We start from the raw sequence: 25119 nt of genomic DNA on the forward strand, positions 1-25119 counted from the left end.
GATTGGTTTAGAGAAGTCCCGCCTTATGATAGGCGTCTTCTGTGTCCAATGAGGTTTAGCGAATTGCCCATTCACACACCACCCAATAGCGGAAGCTGTAGCAGCGAGTTCCTTCCCCTCGGAAACGAGAGTCCGCGTTCTGGTGTAAAACGTGACTATCATTCATTCATTCATTGTGTATTGTGTGTTGGGTGGGGGAGAGAAGAGCGGCCGCGGTGTAATTCCCACCTTCTCCGTGAGGGGCCGCCATGATAGGGCGGGGTGCTTTCCCGCTGAGTCCTCTCAGTCTGTTAGGGGTGGAGGAAGAGGGTGTTACCCCCAGCAACTAGGGTTGGCACATCATCCCGTTATTCCAGGACACACATATGAATTACACGGGTTCTGTGACTGATTAAGGTGGTAATTAAACTCGCTTGGTTCCTTATCTGCATTAAAGAGGAAGTAAACCCTAATGAGTTTACTTCCTCTTTCATTCCCTGCAAAGGCAAAGCATAATGGACTACTATGCATCGCATAGTAGCCCATTATGTGTCACTTACCTGACACAGGAGCCAGCGATGTCACCGCTGTCCCCTGTAGTCCAGTGCATCCATCTTTTCAGTGGGGTCTCGCAGCTCCGCCGCTGTCATTCGGCGGAGCCGCGATGACGTCACTCCCGCGCATGCGCACAGGAGCCGAAACACGCGGCAGCTCCATTGTTGGAAATGCCGCGCTCAGTGCGCCTGCGCCCCGCCATCTACGGCGCATGCGCCGTAGACAGCGGTGCCTGTCTTCGGGCAAATATCTCCTAAACCGTATAGGTTTAGGAGATATTTCTTGGACCTACAGGTAAGCCTTAATCTAGGCTTACCTGTAGGTCAAAGTGGTTTGTAAGGGTTTACAACCACTTTAAATCAGCCTCAGAACCTGTGTAATTATTATGTGTCCTCGATTAAAGGGATGATGTGGAAACAGAATGTTACCCATAGCAACGAAGTGCTGTGTTTACCCACATTGGGTGTGTGTAATATAGGAGAAGAAGGGGGGCTGGGTACATGTAGTGTGTGAAGAGGTCTGTACATGTATGGGCTCCATTCTCTGATGTAATCAGAGGGCCATTCATCACCCCCAACCCTGACCTGTGACCCCTCCATCACCCCCATCCTGACCTATGACCCCTCCATCACCCCCACCCTGACCTGTGACCCCTCCATCACCCCCAACCCTGACATGTGACCCCTCCATCACCCCCACCCTGACCTGTGACCCCTCTATCACCCCCACCCTGACCTGTGACCCCTCCATCACCCCCAACCCTGACATGTGACCCCTCCATCACCCCCACCCTGACCTGTGACCCCTCCATCACCCCCAACCCTGACATGTGACCCCTCCATCACCCCCACCCTGACCTGTGACCCCTCCATCACCCCAACCCTGACCTGTAACCCACATCTATTACCCCAACCCTCCTGTTTGTACCCCCATCCATCACCTTAATCCTAATCTGCAACCAACACCTGTCACACTATTCAAATTTATTAGATGGTTCATCAGATTGAAGTGTGTGGTGGTGGGATGATCAACCTGCTAGCCAACATTTGTTGGTGGAAAGTCTGACAAGAAATGTTCGATGGAGCATATACACAGTCAGACTTTCCGCAAACAAGCTCACATCCAACATTTGTTGTCCGAAAATCCGATCATGCGTACGGGGCATATGATGACAAAATGTAAAAGATGTAAAAAAAATGAAAAGCTCACCACCCGAAGAGGTGCAGGAGCTTCTTTGGTGCGTTTGTTGCACGTAGTGCAGCTCATTCAAGTACCCAGTGTGAATGGGGCCTAAATGTTATGAATAGGAATGAGCAAATCTGCCCGGGGTTCAGTTCACCAAGGACTTTGACTGGCAGACAGAAGCGGAACTTACCGTTAAGCTTATAAGGAAAATCCTATTAGTAAATTCTGGCTAAATTGTCCCACACTGTCCATCTGCTAAGTGTAGTGCATGCATGTATCCCAGCTATATGGAGGCAAACTGGAACCCCATCCATAATCCTCGGGTTTGCTAAAATTAATAAAATGAAGACAATGGATGACCTTAGAGTCCTGGTGCCCAACCTGTGTCCCAAAGGCCGCATTCGGCCCTTTAGTATATGACGCGTGGCCCTCAGATCTCAGCCATCTTTAGTGGGAACATTGATTAGGGTAATAGCATTGAGCTCTACTAGCCTCATCATGTAACATGTAAAATCCCAGTTTCATATTGTCTTCTTCACCGTATCCCCAACCGACAATGTATCCTGTCCTCATTCTCTGACCCTCATTCCCTCTATTAGGTCTGCAGTGAAAGTCCTCTCAAGCATTACATATATTGAACATTATGGCCCTTTGGTGATGTCGGGGCCACATCTGAGGCCCCCTTTATCTCATAAGTTGGCAAACAATGCCTTAGGGTATATCTATACAACAGAAAGAAAAAACATATAGAAACACCTGGTTTCCATGAATCATCTTCATTTCCCCATCTGTGTATTTACAAATGCTGACTCCCACCGCCCCCGACCGTGGGCAGAATTTTTTTCCCCAAAATTAGGGCATAACTATAGGCCTTCTATAGCTTTGAACTGCCCCCTTTTTCTGCACGCTTTATTAAGTCTTTAAAATAGGAAAGCATGGCTATGCACTTAATTGCACCTCCCCACCCTTTCTTTTTCTTTTTACATTTCTCCATTCCCCCCTCCCCTCCAAAAACGTATAGTGTCCTTGCTTCCAGACACCCCTGTTTCCTGTTTTCTTTTCTCCCAGCTCCTCCCTCCCCCCTTATTATGTACACCTTGATTTTTGCTGGCTTTGAGTTTTATGTAAAAATTGTACCTTTACTGGGAATTTGTCTGAAATAAAAAATAAAAAAAAAACCTCAATTAGTATTTAGCCGCGTACACGTGATCGGACTATCCGGCGGACTTAGTCCAGCGGACGTAGTTCGGTGGACAACCTGCCAGACTTTGCAGTGGAGGTCCGCCGGACTTTCCGAACGAGCGGACCTGCCCACACACAACGGACTTTTCCGGCGGAAATACCCGCGGGACTATGGCGGGAGTACGCTGGACTTTTAAAATGAACGGACTTGCCCACACACGGAGAAAAGTCAGTTCATTTTGAATGTGACTCCAGATAGACGGGACTAGCGCAGGAAGTCAATGTCGCCACCTCCATTGGCGAGATTAACACCTCGCTAGCCCCGTCGCCTGATATGGATTTAAAGGGGAAGCCCTACGCCGAAAAAACGGCGTGGGGGTCCCTCCCAAAGTCCATAGCAGACCCTTATCCGAGCGCGCAGCCCGGCTGGTCAGGAAAGGGGGTGGAGACGAGACATACCAGGCCGCGTGCCATCAACATGGGAGGGGTGCTTTGGGGAAGGGGGGGCCCTGCGGCCTCCCCACCCCAAAGCACATTGTCCCCATGTTGATGAGGACAAGGGCCTCTTCCTGACAACCCTGGCCATTGGTTGTCGGGGTCTGCGGGCGGGGGGGGCTTATCAGAATCGGGAGCCCCCTTTAATAAGGGGGCCCCCAGATTCCGGCCCCCTACCCTATGTGAATGAGTATGGGGTACATTGTACCCCTACCCATTCACCTGGTGAAAAAAAGTGTACAGAAAAAAAACAAAACACAGTTTTTTAAAAGACTTTATTAGACAGTTTCGTTGGTCTTCTCTTCTTCCATCTTCGGGGGTCTTCTTGCCAGACTCTTCCGCTATCTTCTGCTCTTTTGCTAGCTCTTTTACTAGGGGAGGAGCCCAGCTTTCTCTTTCATCGCCGCCGTCGTCTTCTTCCGTCTTCGGTGGTCTTCTTGCCGGACTCCTCCACTATCTTCTGCTCTTTTGCTAGCTCTTTTACTAGGGGAGGAGCCCGGCTTTCTCCTTAATCGGCGCCGTCGTCTTTTTCTGTCTTCGGGGGTCTTGTCCCGCTCTTTGGTTCTTCTTGCCGGGCCTCTGCTTTCTTCTTCCAGCCGGGACTGAACATCATAAGGGGCGGGGTCACCATGTGACATCACCCGGTGACCCCGCCCTTGTCCCTATATAAGTGGCCGCACAACGCGTCCCCAGCATTACGGCCAGAGAGAGCGTCGTGTCAACATTGAAAGAAGGAAGAAGAAGAAGGTGGTGGCGGCGACAACAGAAGACCTGGCCAACGCTAGTAAAAGAGCTGGAAGAAGAAAGCGGAGGCCCGGCAAGAAGAACCGAAGAGTGGGACAAGACCCCCAAAGTTGGAAGAAGATGGCGGCGGCGACAAAGGAGAAAGCCGGTCTCCTCCGCTAGTGAAAGAGCTAGCAAAAGAGCAGAAGATAGTGAAGGAGTCCGGCGAGAAGACCCCCGAAGACGGAAGAAGAGAAGACCATCGGAGCTGTCTAATAAAGTATTTTAAAAAACTGTGTTGTTTTTTTTTCTGTACACTTTTTTTCACCAGGTGAATGGATAGGGGTACAATGTACCCCATACTCATTCACATAGGGTAGGGGGTCGGAATCTGGGGGGCCCTTATTAAAGGGGGCTCCTGGATTCTGATAAGCCCCCCGCACGCAGACCCAGACAACCAACAGCCAGGGTTGACGGGAAGAGGCCCTTGACCTCATCAACATGGGGATGAGGTGCTTTGGGGTGGGGGGGCCGCAGGGCCCCCCCTTCCCCAAAGCACCCCTCCCATGTTGAGGACACGCGGCCTGGTACGGCTCAGGGGGGGGGGGGGGGGGCGCTTGCTCGTCCCCACCCCCTTTCCTGACCGGCCGGGCTGCGTGCTCGGATAAGGGTCTGCTATGGACTTTGGGGGGACCCCCACGCCGTTTTTTCAGCGTAGGGCTTCCCCTTTAAATCCATACCAGGTGACGGGGCTAGCAAAGTTTCAATCTCACAATGGAGGCAGCGACATTCACTTCCTTCTCTAGTTCCGTCTACCTGGAGCCACGTTCAAAATGAACAGACTTTTCTCCGTGTGTGGGCAAGTCCGTTCATTTCAAAAGTCCGGTGGACTAGCATACAGACGGGCGAAATTATCCGCCGGACTGCCGAGTCTGGTCCGCTGGATAATTCGATCGTGTGTACGCGGCATTACTAGTACTTAGTTGTACCATGTGTAAGGAAGCTGGAACAGAGGTTGCATATGTTTAAAGGAAAGTGATGATGGGAGCTGGTTAATAAACGAATGTGCATCATAAATAAGAAATGTATTGGAATGATAATAAATGTATTGCATGTATAACTTTCCATAGGACCCATGCCTGAGGAGGATGGAGAATGTGCTGCTGCTAGTGCCATCCCAGTACCTCCACCACCACCACCATTGCTACCACCACCAGCCCATGGCCTTCCACTTCCAGTGCTGGAGAAGAGCAAGTTCTATAAGAAGGTGGCAGAGCACAGCGACCCCTCTGTTGGAGGATGTGAAGAGTTAAAGAAGCTGATTAAGAAGCAGCAAGATAGGTGAGTCCATCTAGTTGTGGGCAGAAAAGACTCAGTTCTTTGAAGATTACCAGTATTTAAACACTTCCCGCCTGGCAAATGTATGTGTATATATATATATATATATATATATATATATATATACTGTATATATACACGGCCAGGTAGGAGTGCTCCAGTTCTAGTAGAACCTCAATGGACATGTTCCTGCTCGTGCCCCCTGGGGAATCCAGTGGAGCAATCTGTGACCACTGGACACAGCAATTTACTGATTGCAGTGCCAAGCCACTGTGGTTGGCCCAGGTACCATGTGATCACTTTGGCCAATCAAAAGTAAACAACTGTCATGAATGGCTTTCATTCATGACAGCATTGCTTACTATTATGATCTCTGTGATTGATAAAAATTTAATTTGGGTACAGTGTTGCATGATTGAGGAATTGTCGTTCAGTGTGACAACGCCGAAAACGTAGAAATGGCCTGGGCAGAAAGGGGATGAAAGTGTCCGGTATTGAGGTGGTTAAAGAAAAGGTTTGGGCTATTTAAGAAAACAAACACACATACTCAGCTCCATGCTGCAGCTGTCCCACGTTGGCTCTAAACCTGAGAACTGAGCAATCACACATCACTGCTCTCTGCTCTGCCCTTTCAGTGCTCACCGGAGTGCCGGGGTGGGGGGCGGTCACAACTGGCTTCAGTTCTCAGCCTTGCACTGATAGCCAGAACCATTTGTCAATCAGCCAGCTGAATGGGTCCCAACAATATGGTTAGGGTCCTTTCAGAGTCTGGAGCTTTGTGACATCAGCTGATAGAGGGAAATAGCCTGCTATAAGCTGACTGAATCACAGAAGAACAAACCTAAGTGCACTCTGTGACCCAGAAGAGTAGTATGGTGGAAAAACTTTGGCCATTCTTCTGTTTTAGTACATTGTGCATTGTTTGGTTGTTTTACAATCACATTTCTTTAGGCTACTTTCTCACTGGGGCGTTGTGGCCGCTGGTGGCAAAGCGGCCCTATATTTAGCGGTGCTTTACCGTGGTTTTAGCGGCGCTATGCGGCCTCTAGTGGAGCAGTTTTACCCCCCCCCCTGCTAGCGGCTCTTTGCAGGCGGGTTTGCAGTGCTGCCCCATTGTTTTCTATGGGAAGGGGCGCTTTAGGAGCGGTAAATACACCACTCCTACAGCGCTCCAAAGATGCGGCTTGCAGGAATTTTTTGACCGTCATGCAAGCGCACCGCTCCAGTGTGAAAGCCCTCGGGCTTTCACACTGGAGAGACAGTAGCGACTGTTTCAGGGCACTTTGCAGGCACTATTTTTAGCGATGTAGCGCCTGCAAAGATTTGCAGTGGTCTGATACTCCTTCCATTTCAAAATGATCGCTTGCACAGTGCTCCTTGGGATGTTTAAAGCTTGGGAAATCTTTTTGTATCCAAATCCGGCTTTAAACTTCTCCACAACAGTATTACTGACATGCCTGGTGTGTTCCTTGGTCTTCATGATGCTCTCTGCGCTTTCAACGGAACCCTGAGACTATCACAGAGCAGGTGCATTTATACAGAGACTTGATTACACACAGGTGGATTCTATTTATCACCATCAGTCATTTAGGACAACATTGGATCATTCAGAGATCCTCGCTGAACTTCTGGAGTGAGTTTGCTGCACTGAAAGTAAAGGGGCCGAATAATTTTGCACGCACCACTTTTCAGTTTTTTATTTGCTAAAAAAGTTTAAATTATCCAATAGATTTCGTTCCACTTCACAATTGTGTCCCACTTGTTGGTGATTCTTCACAAAAAATTAAAATGTTATATCTTTATGTTTGAAGCCTGAAATGTGGCAAAAGGTTGAAAAGTTCAAGGGGGCCGAATACTTTCGCAAGGCACTGTACACTCTGCAGAGCTCAGTGAAGAGAGGTCTGAGAGCTGATTGGAAGGAAGGGACACACCCCCTTCACACAACACACAGGGACAGAGCTGAGGCTGTCACTCTGATGAAGGTCCCACCCTGTCACCTTTTTTCTCTTGGTGTCAGTAAAAATCATCAGAAGTGACTCATGCTGATACCAGAGGAATGAAGCAGCAGACAGAAATGACATTTAGTGCTCTGGATTGAGGCAAGTACACACTATAGGGAGATATGCTTTGTTTTTATTTCATGACTGAGATTTACAACCACTTTAACCTACTGACAGTATCGGGCCTAGTGTACATTTACGGTCAGGGTTTTACTGCCCCCTTAAGGGGCTAGTTCACTTTTCAGGTAAGTGGCACCTGTAAATAAGAACAAACTGCAGCTTTGACCAGAGATAAATAATGCCCTTGATTTAAGTGTAGGCCATTTACATACCTCCCTAAGCCTAGTCTAAAAACTCTTGGAGATGGCATCATCCCATCCTGCCTTGTTGCTAGGATGTTGCTAAGAGTCTCCCAGACGATGAAACCCCCCCCCCCCCCCCACATGCACTCTCTCTCCCTTGTTACAGCCACAGCTTTGAGTTAAGCAATGCTGTGACAGGAGAGATAGTGGACCACGTGTGGGGGGGGTTCAAGAGCTCATTCCAGTGATGATGGGGTGAGCTGTAATGGCTGGAAGTGTCTTAGCAACGTCCTAGCAACAAGGCAGGACTGGATGATGCCATCTCTGGGAATTTTTGGCCAGGCTTCGGGAGTTATGTAAATGGCCTACACCTATAGTAAGGGGATTATCCAACTTTAGTCAAAGCTGTACAGTTTGTTTTTATCTACAGGCACCCCTTATCTGTATAGGCAGTTTATTTGGTAAAGGTGAACTAACTCTTTAAGCTGCAAAGGCAGCCAGACGGGGGTGTAAACCTGCTGCTGCAAAATGTATACTCTCTAGTCTTCAGCAATCCCGCTGCCAAATGTGACCCTTTCAATTGAATGCGGCTGTCAAAAACCCTCTGTCGCAAGTGCAAACAAGCTCTTGTGTTGTTTTTTTTCCATGCGATTCATATGTCTTTCTTTCTCTAGATTCAGCAGAACATTGAAATGGCTTTTGTATAACAACCACATACCATCCTTGATACAGGAGGGGCCACAGTAAGTGTAAGCATATGGTTTACCTGACTTACACAGACAATAGTGGAAGAAAATCACCTTTCCTATATGGAAATAAATACTGATAGCATTTTATGTGGTTATATTGCGTTGTACATTTCTGCTTTGTCCTCCTCCTTTAGGTGTGGTCTGGTTGCCCTATGGATGGCAGGGGGTCTGTTAGACAATACCAAAGAAGTCACATTGGGAGCAATTGTAGACACCGCCATCTCTAAAGGATATACCGCCCTTGGGGAAATGTTCTCAGGTAGGTGAGTGTGCCAGAAAATTTTACTCTACAATTTGCTGCTACTGTATGATAATTCCCAGACACGAGCACATCATGTCGCCCATACATTTCCTATCTAAGTTTCAGTCAAGCAGATCTGTGGAAGATTTTTCCATGTATGGTGGTGATGGCCAAAGCCAACTGTGTGATGGGTCAGGGACAATAGATGCTGCCTTACAAGATTCTCATATGTACTCACAATGTATGACTATATCCCCCGTCCCATATATTGTAAGATGTGGTGTTAAAGGGTAACTCCACTTTTGTGGGAAAATAAAATGGCAAATAAAAAAAATAAAATAATATAGCATGTACAATTGTTACACAAATCATATTGTAATTGAATTTTATTAAAAATTAGCTTTACTTTTCAATCTGCAGCACTGTAATTTTCTATAAAATGCAATGCAATATGGCTACCTGGAGGTGTGCAGAACGCCCCCCAGAAATGTGATTGCATGACTGATTTTTCCAGAAGTCTGCACCAAGATGCAAAATCCCCTGTAACAAAAATTACATTTTTAGTGAGATACTCCAAAAGGCAAATCACATCTAAATGGATGCAGACCCTGCCACTTTCCTCATCAGAGCCCTGCAGGTACAGCAGCTGATTGATAATTCTAAAATCACATTTACATAAATTTTTCACATGGACACAAACAATCAATCATCAATTTTGTTATTCTGAAGCTATTTCTTCATAATAAGAAAATGTAGGGATCTGCAACAAAGTTTTTTAAGATCCCTGCAATGCATATAGATCACCCAGGGGGGAGTGTGTTTTCTTCAACAAAAGTGGAGTTACTCTTTAAGTTATCAGCAGTCCATATCATTAGATATTGTGCTCACATGCACCTCAGATCTTGTGACAGGGTCTCTTTAACCACTTCCCGCCCGTGCTATAGCGAAAAAAGGTGGCTACAACGTGGGCTCACATTGCTGGGAGGGCGTCTATGTACGCTAACAGAGTGTGAGGAGAGGAGAGCCGATAACCGGCAAATCCACACAGGGCACATCTACACTGATAATCAGGCCACTGATTGTCAGTGTCCTGATGATCAATGCAGCCCCAACAGTGCCCGTCAGTGCTGCCAATCAGTACCCGTCAGTGCTGCCTGTCATTGGCTATCAGTGATGCCTATCAGTCCCACATATTGGTGCCCTTTAGTGCAGCCTCATCAGCGCACATCAGTAAAGGATAAAAATTACTTATTTCAAAAAAATTTTAACATAAAAAGTTTTTTTTTTTTCTAAATTCTCTCCTTTTTTTGTTTGGTTAAAAAAAAAAAAAAAAAAAAACTAGAGGTGATTTAATAACACCAAAAGAAAGATCTATCGGTCTCAAAAAATGATAAAAATGTAGTTTGGGTACATCGTTGCATGACTGCATAATTGTCATTCAAAGTTTGACAACGCTGAAATCTAAAAATTGAACTGGGCCAGGAGGGGGTGAAAGTGCCCAGTAGGCAAATGGTTGAGAAAATCAAATGTTTTTTAAAAGTTTTTTTTTTCTTTTTGTGGGCTGCAGCACAGATTTGGATGGGAGACATGATGATGCCTGCTGGTGGGCAGTTATATTGCCGATTATTTCATCTGCTGATGAAAGGTGTGCTTTAATTTTAGAAAACCAGAATAAAGAAACCATAAAGATAATCACCTGCAGCGCCACGTGACCAGAGTGCAACAGTCAAACATTTATATAAAGTGCAAAAATCAACTTAGATTTCAACTTTAAATCTAATTTAGGATTGATGTATTTATATTTATGTTGATTTTTGCACTTTATATATATTTTGTGACTAATTGTTGCACTTTGTAATTAATTGTTGCACTCTGATTGTGTTGCACTGCAGGTGATTCTCTGTACAGTTCCATAGGGTTTTTGTATAACAGCCTTTCTGCTAGCAGCCTTCTTTATCACAGCGCAGACCTTATATTAGATATTAGAATAAAGAAAACATTATTGGGTCACTAACAATTCATCAGAGGAGCTTCTCCTTTCCAACCCACATTACAATGGGAAAAATGCTGCTTGCATTAATCAACACCTTCACTTTCCTATACCACGTATAAAACAATCAACAGCGCCGATTCCTGCATTCCTGACTGTCATTTGACGTGTGAATAAAACTTGTTATTGCAGCTGTGAATATGGCCTCTCTGGCAGAGCAGATGTTTGGCTGTCAATGTGAGCTGCTCAGCGGTGGGATGGATGGAGAAAACAGAGAAAAAATGCTCCATCACCTAATGGCTGGACTGCCGGTACTCGTCCCGTATCCTTTGCCAACGTTCACATTGGTCTACTCTCAGCACAGGTCTCAGCATCTTATAAACAACTCCACAGGGCGGTTGTATGTTTTTTCAGTAGTTTGATTTTTACAGACTTGTGATTTGAGGACCATTTTTGCCTCAATTCTGCTTCATAAAAGCATCAGGACCGGACTGGAGATGTCATGACGAACCCAATTATATTGAAGTATAGAGTTTGGTTACACTAAAGCATTTTCTATCAACTTTTTTTTTTTTTAATCAAAGAAAAGTGTATAACTGTAGTGTACCTTTCACACAGGCTGTCCAATCAGATCCGTTTGTCAGTTTACCAGGCAGACCTGATCGGACCTTGCAGTCACCTCTATGGAGCAGGGAATGTCAGCCGTGACATGTCCACTGACATCCGCTGATATCCGATCCGATGCTGTCCGCCAAATCCAGACAGATGGTGGTCCTATTTTACATCTGTCTGGTGGATCAGATTAGATAGGATCGGATGGAAACGCGTAGTCCGTTTCATCCAATTTCCCCATAGAGGAGAGCGGGACTGTGCCCGTGTCTGCTCTGCACAGCGGAGCAGACAGGACCTGCAATCCGCCTGCTCAGCGGCAATCGGCGGAGCGATCCCCCGCTGAGCAAGTGGAATCCGTTCCATGGAGGCGTCCGTGTGAAAGGGGCCTTAGAACCATTTCAATAAAGATAAAGAGGGAGATTTACTAAAACTGAAGCACTCAGTCCAAGACTCTCCCTCCGAGATTGGCTGAGATACAGCAGTGGTGCCATTGGCTCCCCATGATTTCAATCAGAGTTGGCTAGCCTGCAAAGAAAGAGATTCTTTTGAAGTGGATATCCATCTCCCCCCTTCTCTTTCCTCCTGGGAAGCCTTGATAGATGCAGTCCTGCCCATGTATAGATTGACCTACATTAATAGAGGATGCCAATGGAAATACGACAAAATGTGGGTCCCTTGGGCAAGCACATAGAGACTTGAAGGGGGGGGGGGGTGTATGTGTACTAGCTATGAGCCTCTTTCTCCTGCTCAATCCTGTAGATGTTTTCTCCAATTGCTAACGTATGCTCACTCAATTACTCTATTAATTATGGTTGTCTCTGTCCCTACTTTCTGTATGATAGCTAAGCATTTTGTAAGGTTTTGTTCCAAGCTAATCTGTATTCTCTGTCTTGCTTGTTTTGACAACAAAAAAGCACCTTTGTTTTGTAAAAAAAAAAGTTGGCTAGCCAATCAGGAGAGAGATGGGGTAGGGGGGCGGGCAGGGGATCCATGTCTGAATGGACACAGAGCTGTGACTCGTCTTGAGTGCCTCCGTAGCAAGCTGCTTGCTGTGGGGGCACTCAACAGGAGGGAGGGGTCAGGAGCACCGAAGAGGGACCCGAGAAGAGGAGGATCTGGGCTGCTCTACGCAAAAACACTACACAGAGCAGACATGTTTGTTATTTTTTTTTAGAAAAAAAAGCAGACTTTAAAATCACTCTCAGCTTGTTCAATTAAGCTTTGACAAAAAAAAAACGTGGTTTCTATGCAGAGCTGCACCATATTTCGCACTCTTTAGTTCTAGTAAATATCTCCCCCGTGTCAAACTTCTGTGACCAACTCTCAATAGAGTTGCATGCATTCTTCAAAATAACCACAAGGTGGCAGCAGAACACAAGAACAGTTTTAAATTGCTGTACATAGTCCAAATCTATGAAGTTACAGACCTTAGACTTTAGGCATAGTCTGCTTATTTCCCCCCCACCACCCACCACCCTGCTGCATTATTACTAGTGATAGACTGCATCATAATTGTAATTTACTTTCCTTGGAGCCTATCCATGGCAGCATATACATCATGGTTGGTTCTCCGTCACCATCCAACCCCCGGGACCATCATAACTCTATATACAAAAGGAACCTAATCCCAGCGCTCCGTTTTCCGTTACATATTTTTTTTTTTGTATAATTTATTGGACAAATACTGTATATATTTTATCTATTTTAAAAAGAGGGTTATTCCAGCAAGTCAGACTTAACAGTGATGTTGTCTTTCACACATGCTGCCAACTTAAAGTATAATTCCAGCTAAAGCCTTAACTAGTCTTAAAAATGCTCCCTGCCCCCTCCTAACACCTATACCAACTGACCTGTGTAAAAAATAAAAAAAAAGATGTATAAACATGATGTTGAGCGCAGAAAATGGCTACACCATGTAGCCTATGGGTGATGTCATTGCTCATGGCTTTCACAACCCTTTTCGGGCGCTCATTCTATTTCCCTGCAGCCACCACTGGCTGACACAGGGGATCACGTGACCGAGCTACAATGAGCTATTTACTGTTCACAAAGTGAACCTGGTGCTGAATTTGATTTGATTTTTTCTCCTTTAACTTTGAAAATAAATACATGTGGATTCCCAACACCGCTCACCCACATTATGTACATAGTAGGTCTGTTCACTTAACGACTTTTCAGATATGATGAAGATTTTAATCATGAGCCATGCCAGAGGAATGGACACCGGGCACACTGGGCAGTGATCTCAGGTACGAGTGAACACAACATTATCAGAGGCTGGCACACACAGTATCCACGATAGCTGCATGCTAATGACAGACAGATTGGGGTGTACCATAGGTGGTGAACATTGACATGTTTTATTTTGCTGGAGCTGTTTTCATCCTTGAGACACTGCTGGGGAGCATATCCAGGGCATGCAAAGTAAATCAGATGCATGCTCAGTGGAAATGTTCCCTGTGACTGAACGGGATAAGCAAATGTCTTTTCCGGAGAGATGTGTATTCTTCCTTGAATCTTGGCATGCTTTGTGTATTTATTCCATATCCCTGCAGTAATCCAGTGCAAAACCTCTTTACAAGGTAATATCTGGGTTTATAAAAGCATTTGGTGCTCACAAAATGGATTTATGATTAAACCAAAGTCTTCCACTGTGACACACCCAAGAATATATATACAAACATTCTTAAGCCGACAGGATTTCTCCTGGCGTTAAAAGAAATGTTGGACTATATTGGCACACATGAGACAAAGTATATGATAAAAATATGACTTTTATTACAAAAACAATAAAAACACATATACAATGTAGCTATAATCCATAAGGCCATAAACCTACTTGGAAGGGCCTGGTGTATACCCCATGAAAGGGATAAGGAACACCTTAAATCAATTGTGTGAATTTAACCATGCAGTATTATCATACAGGTGTGCTTGTTCAAATCCAGAAGGGCATCACGTTTCGCTGAAAACATAGCTTCTTCAGGACCCTGGAGTATAGGGTATTATTCAACATGGCTGAAATATCACGCGCCCTGCAAAAAGACAGTCTTGGGGGTGGCCATAGGGGCCTCAGATCTACCACATCCATCCAGTAAGGTGAAGATATTTATGGGATAGCTCAAAAGGTTTAGGGTCATTCTCCATTTTATATATATATATATATATATATATATATATATATATATATATATATATATATATATATATATATATATATATACACACACACAAAAGTAACGCTCGACTTAGGAAATTATTGTATTCCCATTTATTTACCTTTACTTACTTCTGGCATTTTAGTGCTACTTTGATTCCCTATTACCCCTTTTATTCATACATATATTGTGACTTTGTTTATACCACCTTATTCTGTGTTACTAATGTTTTTTGCTGAGACATGGGAGGCATAGTTTTGTTGTGTTTGTAACCAGTTTATTGTTTACTTGTATAACTTGTTTTTTTGTATAACTTGTAAATCTCTCAATAAACCTATCCGGTGGACTTAGTTTGGCGGACAACCCACCGGACTTTGCAGCGGAGATCCGCCAGACTTTCCGAACGAGCGGACCTGCACACACACGCCCCCACATGTGTGGACTTTTCTGGCGGACAATCCGCCGGACGCAGGGGCCTGCCGGACTGTTGAAATGAACGGACTTGCCCACACAAGGAGTAAAGTCTGTTCATTTTGAACGTGGCTCCAGGTAGACAGAACTAGCTAAGGAAGTCAATGTCGCCGCCTCCATCGGCGAGATTGACACCTCGCTAGCCCTGTCACCTGGTATGGATTTAAAGGGGAACCCCTACGCCGACAAAACGACGCGGGGATCCCCCAAAAGTCCATAGCAGACCCTTCCTGAGCCGTACCAGGCCGCGTGCCCTCAACATGGGGGGTGCTTTGGGCGGCCCCCCACCCCAAAGGACCTTGTCCCCATGTTGATGAGGACAAGGGCCTCTTCCCGACAACCCTGGCCATTGGTTGTCGGGGTCTGCGGGCAGGGGGCTTATCAGAATCTGGGAACCCCTTTTAATAAGGGGGCCCCCAGATTCCAGCCCCCCTACCCTATGAATGAGTATGGGGTACGATGTACCCCTACCCATTCACCTGGGGAAAGTGTACATAAAAAAAGCACAACACAGGTTTTTAAAGTACTTTATTAGACAGCCCCGGTGGTCTTCTTCCCTCTTTATCGGGTCTTCTCGCCGGGCTCCTCCGCTATCTTCTGCTCTTTTGCTAGCTCTTTTACTAGCGGAGGAGCTCAGCTTTCTCCTTTCTCGCCGCTGCCATCCGGGGGGTCTTTATCCGACTTCGGGGGTCTTCTTCTGACTTCGGGGGTCTTGTCCCGCTGTTCGGTTCTTCTTGCCGGGCCTCCGCTTTCTTCTTCCAGCTCTTTAAGACCCCTTTCACACCATGCCGCCCATAGCGTCGGCGGGAAAACACTATTTTTAGCGGCATTTTACCGTCGGATTTGCGGCGCATTTTGGCCGCTAGCGGGCGCTTTTACCCCCCGCTAGCAGCTGAGAAAGGGTTAAAGCCGCTAGCAATACGCCGCAATAGCGGCATTTTGCTGGCGGTATTACAGCGCTGCCCCTCGGGGCTTTCACACTACAGACAATGGTGCAGCTGTTTTAGGGCAGATTGCAGGCGCTATTTCTAATGCTATAGCGCCTGCAAAAAGCCCTTGGTGTGAAAGGGGTCTAACTAGCATTGGCCCAATCTTGTCACTGTCGCCGCCTTCTTCTTCTTTTTCCTTCCGATGTTGACAGGACGCTCTCTCCAGCCTTAATGGCAGGGACGCGTTGTGCGGTGACTTATATAGGGATAAGGGGCGGGGTCACCGGGTGATGTCACATGGTGACCCCTCCCCTTATGATGTCACAGTCCCGGAGGATGCCCCCCATGGCGGTGTCAAATTAACTGAAACATAATGTCCCAGAGGTGTTCTATTGGATTTAGATCAGGCGAGCGTAGGGGCCATTCAATGGTATCAATTTCTTCATCCTCCAGGAACTGGCTGCATACTCTCACCACATGAGGCCGGGCATTGTCATGCACCAGGAGGAACCCAGGACCCACTGCACCAGCATAGGGTCTTACAATGGGTCAGAGGATTTTATCCCACTACCTAATGGCAGTCAGGTTGTCATTGTCTAGCCCAGTGTTTCTCAACTCCAGTCCTCAAGATGCCCCAACAGGTCATGTTTTCAGGCTTTCCATTATTTTGCACAGGTGATTTGATCAGTTTCACTGCCTTAGTTACCACAGCCGTTTCATCTGAGGGAAATCCTGAAAACATGACCTGTTGGGGCACCTTGAGACGGGAGTTGAGAAACACTGGTCTAGCCTGTAGAGGTCTGCACATCCCTTCATGGGTATGCCTCCCTAGACCATCACTGACCCATCACCAAACCGGTTATGCTGAATGATGTTTCAGACAGCCTAACATTCTCCATGGCTTCTCCAAACCCTTTCACTTCTGTCACATGTGCTCAGGGTGAACCTGCTCTCATCTGTGAAAAGCACAGGGCTCCAGTGGTGGACCTGCCAATTCTAGTGTTCAATGGCTAATGCCAATCGAGCTGCATGTTGCCGGGCAGTGAGTACAGGACCCTTAGGCCTCCCTCGTGAAGTCTGTTTCTGATTGTTTGGTCAGAGATATTCACACCAGTGGCCTGCTGGAGGTAATTTTGTAGGGCTCTGTCAGTGCTAATCCTGTTTCTCCTTGGAACAGATAAACAGATACCGGTCCTGCTGATTGGTTAAGAACCTTCTATGGCCCTGTCCATCTCTCCTAGAGTAACTGTCTGTCTCCTGGAATCTCCTCTATGTTCTTGAGACTGTGCTGTGAGACACAGAAAACCTTCTGGCAATGGCACATTTTGATGTGCCACCCTGGATGAGTTGGACTGCCTGTGCAACCTCTATAGGGTCCAGGTATCCCCCCAATGCTAACAGCCGTGACACTGACTCTAGCCAAATGCAAAACTAGTGAAAAACAGTCGGAAAGGATGAGTAGGGAAATACATTTCAGTGGCCTCCAACTGTAAAACCATTCCTGTTGTGGAGTTCGTCTCATTGTTGCCCATCTAGTGCATCTTTTGTTAATTTCATTAACACCAAAGCAGCTGAAACTGATTAATAACCACCTCTGCTACTTAACTGACCAGATCAATATCCCAGGAGTTTATTTGACTTGATGCTATGATTAAAAAGTGTTCCTTTAACCACTTGCCGCCCACCCACTGTCAAATGGTGGCAGGGCGGGGCGGCTCTCGTTCTGGGTCGCCGTCATATGACGGCATCCTAGAATGACCACCCTCGCACGCCTGAGGGGCGCGCAGCATAGCAAATGAGGCCGCACTGTGTTGCTAGGGCACGGCGTGACCCCGTGTTGCTAGGACACAGCAAGGCCGTGGCTTTTTAACCGTGTGATCGCGGTGTCCAATCACAGCGGGTCACATGTAAACACGGCGATGCTTGTAATCGGCACTCCTCGCCTCACAATGACAGAGTGTGTGGCGAGGAGAGCCATTCCGTTGCATCTCCTCACAGGGGATATGGAAATATGTATTCAGGGCACTGATCATCAGTGTCCTGATTACAATAAAGCCCCCACAGTGCCAGCAATGAGTGCCCACCACTACCCACCACTACCAGCAATCAGTGCCATCAACCAGTGCCCATTAATGATGCCAATTAGTGCTGGCTATTACTGCTGCCCATTAGTGCCACCTATCAGTGCCCCACTTCAGTGCCCATAAGTGCAGCATATTCGTGCCTCCTTATCAGTGCCGCCTATCAGCGCCCATCAGTGAACGAGGAAAAATTACCTATTAAAATTATTTACTGACAGAAACTAAGAAGAAAAAATATCTGTCTTTTTTTTATTTATTTCTAGGAAAAAATAAAAAACAGAAGTGATTAAATACCACCAAAAGAAAGCTCTATTTGTGTGAATAAAATGATAAAAATTTCACATGGTTACATTGTAGCATTTGTCATTCAAAGTGTGACAGCACTGAAAGCTGAAAAATGGCCTGGTCAGGAATGGGGTGAAAGTGCCCTGTACTGAAGTGGTTAATTTTTTTTCCTCAGTGTATTTTTGTATATATAAAATGGAGAACCCCCTTAAACCTTCAGGGCTATCTCATACATTTTGTCACCTTGGTGGATAGATGTACTAGACTGTGGTAGATCTGAGACCCCTACGTCCTCCCCCGAGACTGTCTTTTTGCACGGTACATGATATTTCATGTTGGTTGATGCCCCATACACCAGGGTCCTGAAGAAGCTATGTTTTGAGTGATACACGTTGATCTTATGTATTTAGACAAGAACACTTGTATGATAATACTGTACAATTAAATTCATGCGATTGATTTCACGTGTCTCTGTTCCTTATTCTTTTATGGGGTATATACCAGGCCCTTCCAACTAGGTTTATCGCCTTATGGATTTTAGCTACATTTTGGAGTTGATTTACTGAAGGCAAATAGACTCTGCAAGAGCAGTTGCTCCAGAGCTTAATAAATGAGGTAGAGCTTCACTTTACACAGAACACTCAATCACTTGCAAGAAAAAAAAAAAACAACAGTATTTTTGCTTGCACACGATTGGATGATGGAAGTCAGCAGAGCTTCCCCTCATTTACTAAGCTCTGGAGCGACTGCACTTGCAAAAGTGCGCAGTCTATTTGCTTTTAGTAAATCATCCCCTATGGGTTGCTTAGGTTTTTGTAATAAATATGTAATTTTATCATTATGCATTGGGGGGTTATTTACGAAAAGGCAAATCCACTTTGCACTGCAAGTGCACTTGGAAGTGCAGTCGCTCTAAATCTAAGGGGAAGATCTGAAATGAGGGGAAGCTCTGCTGATTTTATCATCCAATCAATTGCAAGCTAAAATGCTGTTTTTTACTTTCCTTGCATGTCCCCCTCGGATCTACAGCGACTTTACTTCCAAGTGCACTTTCAGTGCAAAGTGGATTTTCCTTTAGTAAATAACCCCCATTGTCTTCATATGTGCGCCAAAGTGGATTCCTTTAGGCTACTGAGGAAAACATTTTCGATGAAAGGCCGGAGTTCAGCTTTAGCAGTCTCTGTGATGTACTACCCCCTGCGCTTCCTGTGCATTGTAAACTTGGTAAATTGTCATTTCTGCATGGTATAAATGTACCATCCGTGCTGCAACATTACACTTCAGACTGGGCACATTAGATGTGACAAGATAAATGTTGGTGCAGCATCATTGACTGGCCCCTGTGGCTTTCCTTTCAGGTGTTCTTCTTGGGATGCCGAGTGGTTCATTTGAGCCAGATGTGGACATCCCTGGACTGTACCACCCACCCCCCAGTTTTATGGCTCCGTACGCAGGAGACGCAGATGAAATCTACCTGATTGCAAAACAAGGCAAGAGCCTCCGATATCAGCTGTGGGAATACAGTTCTGTAAGTCGCAGCAACGGCCAGCTTCTCCAGCTGGACCCAAAGAGAGCCATTGATGGCAATGCCTATGTATTACCTGAAGGGGGCGTACAAGCTGGGCTGTGCGGAAAAATTGTGCTGCTCAAACGCACAGAGAACTGATAGACGCAGGGATATGCATTTAGCGGACCTCCAGCTGGTGCAGAACTACAAGTCCCATGAGGCATAGCAAGATTCTGACAGCCACAAGCATGATACCTAGAGGCAGAGGCATGATGGGACTTGTAGTTTTGCAACAGCTGGAGGTCCGCTAATTGCATATCCCTGTGATAGAGTATAAAACTTGAACCGTTGCTTGAGACTTATTTTAAAGCCATAAATTATTGGGATATTTAAATATATATATACAATGCAAATAAAACTGTACATTTCTCATCATGGGGGCTTTATTGACTTCTTAAAAATAAGGAATTCCTTTGAGGACAAAAAATATATAATTATTCCTCTCATAGTTTAGAATCAGTTTGTAGAAGTATCATTGACTAGACCCAAATACACCTGGTGCAGAAAGATTTGGGATTGATTTACTAAAGGCAAATACACCATTCACTTTACACGCACTTACACCCTGCGAGGGAATTCTCCAGAGCTGGGGAATGAGGTGAAGCTTCACTTTGCAAAAAAATACTCAATCATATGCAGGTATTTTTATTTTATTTTTTTAACAGTATTTTTGCTTGCACATGTTTGGAGGATTGGAAGTTGGTAGAGCTTCATCCAATTCACTAAGCTTTGGGGAAAATTCCCTTGCAGGGAGCAACTGCATTGACAAAGTGAACAGTCTTATTTGCCTTTAGTAAATCAACCCCTTTGCACCAAAAAAATTTTTTTTGGTGTTATTGTACCCAAAGACTGATATTAATCATTACCCCTGTGCACCACCGCTGACAGACGTGATGCTGTGCAAAAATGATCCCCACTGAATGGGAGCTCCCCACAACCGCAGGGTCCACAGGAATTAAAGCAGGCAGTGAGGAGGCAATACAACACCTCCTCACCACAATGCTAGTGGAAAAATGATGATGGCTGAATATGGAAAGTAAATAAAACAGACAGAGCGGGGTAGATTTACTAAAACTGCTGTAGCCAGAATGTGATACAACTTTGCTTTGTAGCCAACCAGCTTCTAACTTCAGCTATTTCCGTTAAGCTTTGGCAATACAACCTGGAAGCCGATTGGTTTCTATGCAGAAGTGAGTCTGATTTTGCACTCTTCAGCTTTAGTAAATAAACCCCAGAGTGTCCAAATCTGGTGTGAACTATCTTTCAATAGATTGACTACGGCATGCATTCTGTATAATGACCACGAGGTGGCAGCACAACACCAAACCAATTTTACCATTGATGTACATATGGTTGGTACTCTGCCACCATCCAATCCCCAGAACCATCATAACTCTATATTTAAAAAAAAAATAAAAAACACAAAAGCCATGGGCCATATTCTCTCGTAATTTAGTTATTTTTTTATCAATAATAACTTTTTCCCCTACATTTTTGTATTTATATACATTTTTATTTATTGCAGGGGTAGGCAACCTTAAAGCGGGATTCCACCCTAAAGTGGAACCTCCGCTGATCGGATCCCTCCCCCCCTCCGGTGTCACAATTGACACCTTTCAGGGGGGAGGGGGGTGGAGATACCTGTCAAAGACAGGTATTTACACCCACTTCTGGGCATAGACTCCCGTGGGAGTCTACGCCATTTCCTGCCCTGCCGCGCTGTCTGCTGGGACACACGCGGGTCCCAGTGACAGCGCGGAGATTTCCTATTGCGCGGCGCGGCTCGCGCATGCGCAGTAGGGAACCGGGAAGTGAAGCCGATTCGCTTCACTTCCTGATTCCCTCACCTAGAATGGCGGCGGCAGCAGCCGAGAGCCGAGCGATCGATCGGCCTCGCTGGAACCCGGGACAGGTGAGTGTCCATTTATTAAAAGTCAGCAGCTGTAGTATTTATAGCTGCTGGCTTTTAATATTTTTTTTTTTAGTGGAATCCCTCTTTAAAGATGTGATCTACCTCCTCATACCTGATTTAAATCTCTAATTTCTGTAATACTGTGTTGCAATGGTGGATTTAAATCAGGTGGTGAGGAGGTGTCCTTAGAGCTCATTCATACTTAAAGGTTGCTCATATACACATGCCACAGCAGGAATTAAGCCCCCTGTTGCTTTTGGTGGGTGCTTCTGCCTACTAATTTCGACCCATTAAAGTAAATGCGGTCACTCTGCAAGCGCCTTGCAACTGCATGCTTCTGTGGGATCCAAGGGGTTAAAGCAGGAGGTGAGAAAGCAACACAAGGCTGCTTTAACCCCTTGTTTGCTGTATTGCACAAGGTTACAGAGCGGCCTTATTCACTTGAATGGGTCATGATTGGCAGGTGCTACACTCGCCAACCATGACCATGCACCATGTATACACCTCCTGGCCACTACAGCTAAAGGGGGTGCAGTTGGAGCAGGGGTGGTAAAAACATGTCTTAACTATGGGGCTTTACCACCTCCAGACTGCAAATGTACATTAACCTTTACTGTTCTGAGTCCCCTGTAAGTCTGATTTCACACTGATGTGCTGCAGTTTGTCTGCATCATGGGTGCAGCGCAGTGCATCTGCCACCTTCCCAGGCTAGCTGTGCTTTGCATAGATGTTCTGTTATATCCTGCAGGTATGGTGCACTTAATGAAAGTGTCCCAAAACTCCTGCATTTAGAAAGTGCACCAAACCCACAGGATATAAGAGAAGTCTAAGGCTAAGCGCAGCAAGGCTGCAGGTACACTGCACTGCACCCGCGGTGTTGGCAAGCTGCAGCACATCAGTGTGAAAGCAGGCTTATACTATTATACCCAGTGTATTGCTTCACACTGACCTGAAGATTTCTTCTTTCCTGCTGCTGGCACCACCCTGGAGACCACTAGCCGGGATAAGAGGTGGAGTGCAGTTGGTATCACTCGGCATGGGACAGGAGCCGGCGCTACAGAGGAGGCATCGGCTTATGCAGCTCTTGTTCCCTACTACAGATTCAACCATACAAGTAGTCCCTCTGCATTGCACTCTGTGCGAGGCTCAGGGATGGCGGGTCAGCAAGCCCAGACTGCAATCTACTGGTAGATCACGATCTGCATGTTGCTGATCCCCGATTTATTGGATATAAACTGTATATATATTCTCTATTTAAGTTTGGATAGAGCCAATCACTATTTGGGTACTGTGGTGGTGTGGCTGTCCATATACTACTAGCCAGCAGGGGGGGTTCCTTCATCTTTGCTCTTTAGTGTAGACGGGGAATCAAGCGATTTCTCCTGGTCTGTGCCGGATGTGTTTCTGCATGTGTGGTTTTTTTTTATTTCTCTTTATTGAAAATTTTTCTTTGGAAGTACAAAACAGGGCCATTGGGACATACCCCGGCCTACTGGTGCACAGTCATGTGCCTGCATGTCTGTTTTTTACGTGCTTTTGATGGGTTTCCGGATGCATTTCAGGTTCTTTTTCCTGGCGTTTTTTCACTATACTAGGGTCCAGTGCATTTTTGGTGCGTTTTACTACATTCCAGTACAGTCCAGTGCAGGAAAAACGCAGCATATTCTACTTCTTTTTTTTTTTTTTCTGGAACTGACTGCACTGGTCTGAACTATTCCATTGAAAAACCATATCACCTACTTTCCATGCGTTTTTGATGCAAAACAAAAGCACACTAGACTGCATGTGGTGTGAACTGGCCCTGAAGGAGAGAAATATAAAACCTGTATGGCTGGCCTTATTGTAAGCCAAAGTGATCTCATCAACTGCATTTTTTGCTTAAGACAGGTCCACTTAATAAAACCACACATCCAATCCAAAAATAAGATCCATCACACTTGTAGTGTCTGTTTTAAAGGTCTTGTTTATTAAAAAAAAAAAAATTGGATATTCCAAATTCTTTACAGGAATAGTGTAAAAATGTTTTTTTTTAATGGTTTACTAACAAGGAACAAAAATAGCCAACCGTGGGAAGAAAAAAAAAAACTCAGCAGATTTCATTGGGCCCATCATATTTCTTTATATAAAACTGCAATATTGAGCAGGCTTGTTCTCGATCAACATGATTATGACTGTGGACATCTGGACACAAAGGGCCACACACACACACACACACACACACACACACACACACACACACACACACACACACACACACACACACCCCCCAGGTTTTGTAGTCTTGTCCGTTAAAGTGGAAGTAAACCCTCCTATTGTATTCAGCCAAGGATGCCGCCATCTTGACCTGTTTAATTTTCAACTGCCATGATGCTGCATATGTGATCAGTTATGACACCAGCCATTGGATGGTTTGACAGTTTGGTTGAGAGCACAACCAATGTGACATTGCCAACATGTGCTGAAAATGTTACCATCTTTTGAAACTGTTAAATTGATGGGTTTACTTCCGCTTTAAGTAAATCTGTACTGAATAGAGCGTGTGGGCTACCACTATTGTCCACCCTGTCTGAAAATAATAGTTGTCTGTCTGTCATGCTAATCCAATCTGCTATCAAAGTTCTTAGTCTGAAACAAGTATGAACATTCTGGGTTATTAAAGACCAGTGACAAGCAACTGGAATTTTTAGAATGAGATCAGCAATGGCAGCCAACGTACTCGTTCCATGAGCTTAGCACTGGACAGGACTGGGCTCCATCAGCAGATCACTTATTTTCATTGTTCTGGAGCTTTACTGCATCAGCCTTCCACTGTTCATCAACCCATAAAGACAAAGGCCCAATTTCTATGAGCATACAACAACTAACAATGGACGGCAGGACAGGAAATAGTTTTTAGCATCTTCTTCCATTGTGCTCATAATGCCTCTTTAGGAATCCGTTTATTGGGAAAATACCACTTGCTATGCCTGTACCATTGAGAAAGCGTTGGCCCACGGAACATGCTGTGTCTACGTATACATTGTGTGTACTGAGGCACTTGGATGTGTGCAGTCTTACAAGCACATAGTAGCAAAATTGGCACTAAAACCCATTACAGCTGCTGACTTCTGAACAACTCAGCATTGGGCTAGTGTCTATTAAGGCACGAGGGATGTACAGAACACAGACGAGATTTCTGATGAAGGATTGAGGTTTAAAGACTAGTTTATCAAAGTCTCCAGAGCAAAAACAAAACACATTACTCATAACAACCCGATTCTAAATATCCTTCCTGTGAGGTAAGTTAGAGGATGAAAGGAGAAGTCCAGCTGGCTGCCAGAGGTAACGCAGTTCATTTCCAATACTTGGATAAATAGGACTCAAAG

The 25119-nt window shown here is 45.4% G+C and overlaps 1 protein-coding gene across 2 annotated transcripts; it reads left to right on the forward strand.

Moving 5' to 3' along the window:
- On the forward strand, positions 1-20217 carry ACTMAP (actin maturation protease). 2 transcript variants are annotated; one of them, XM_077482225.1, is made up of 7 exons: positions 1-151; positions 5250-5460; positions 8434-8502; positions 8643-8767; positions 10932-11061; positions 13530-13600; positions 19634-20217. In XM_077482225.1, exons 1-7 carry the CDS (start codon positions 49-51, stop codon positions 19939-19941), a joined length of 1017 nt encoding a protein of 338 aa, XP_077338351.1. In that variant the 5' UTR covers positions 1-48; the 3' UTR covers positions 19942-20217. The 2 variants fall into 2 exon arrangements, with proteins under 2 accessions (XP_077338351.1, XP_077338360.1); XM_077482234.1 differs by having other exon boundaries at positions 54-144.
- Positions 20218-25119: the final 4902 nt, after the last annotated feature.

Source organism: Lithobates pipiens, unplaced genomic scaffold, assembly GCF_037356315.1.
Source record: "Lithobates pipiens isolate NorthernLeopardFrog02 unplaced genomic scaffold, aLitPip1_a1.2 Scaffold_1, whole genome shotgun sequence".
NCBI lineage: Eukaryota > Metazoa > Chordata > Amphibia > Anura > Ranidae > Lithobates > Lithobates pipiens.

Excerpts from the sequence above, each read along its gene's own strand:
- ACTMAP (XM_077482225.1), top strand. The coding sequence starts at position 49 with ATGAGGTTTAGCGAATTGCCCATTCACACACCACCCAATAGCGGAAGC. Across the intron at positions 152-5,249 it reads TCCGCGTTCTGGTGTAAAAC|GACCCATGCCTGAGGAGGAT; the intron begins GTGACTATCATT and ends AACTTTCCATAG. Across the intron at positions 8,503-8,642 it reads TTGATACAGGAGGGGCCACA|GTGTGGTCTGGTTGCCCTAT; the intron begins GTAAGTGTAAGC and ends CTCCTCCTTTAG.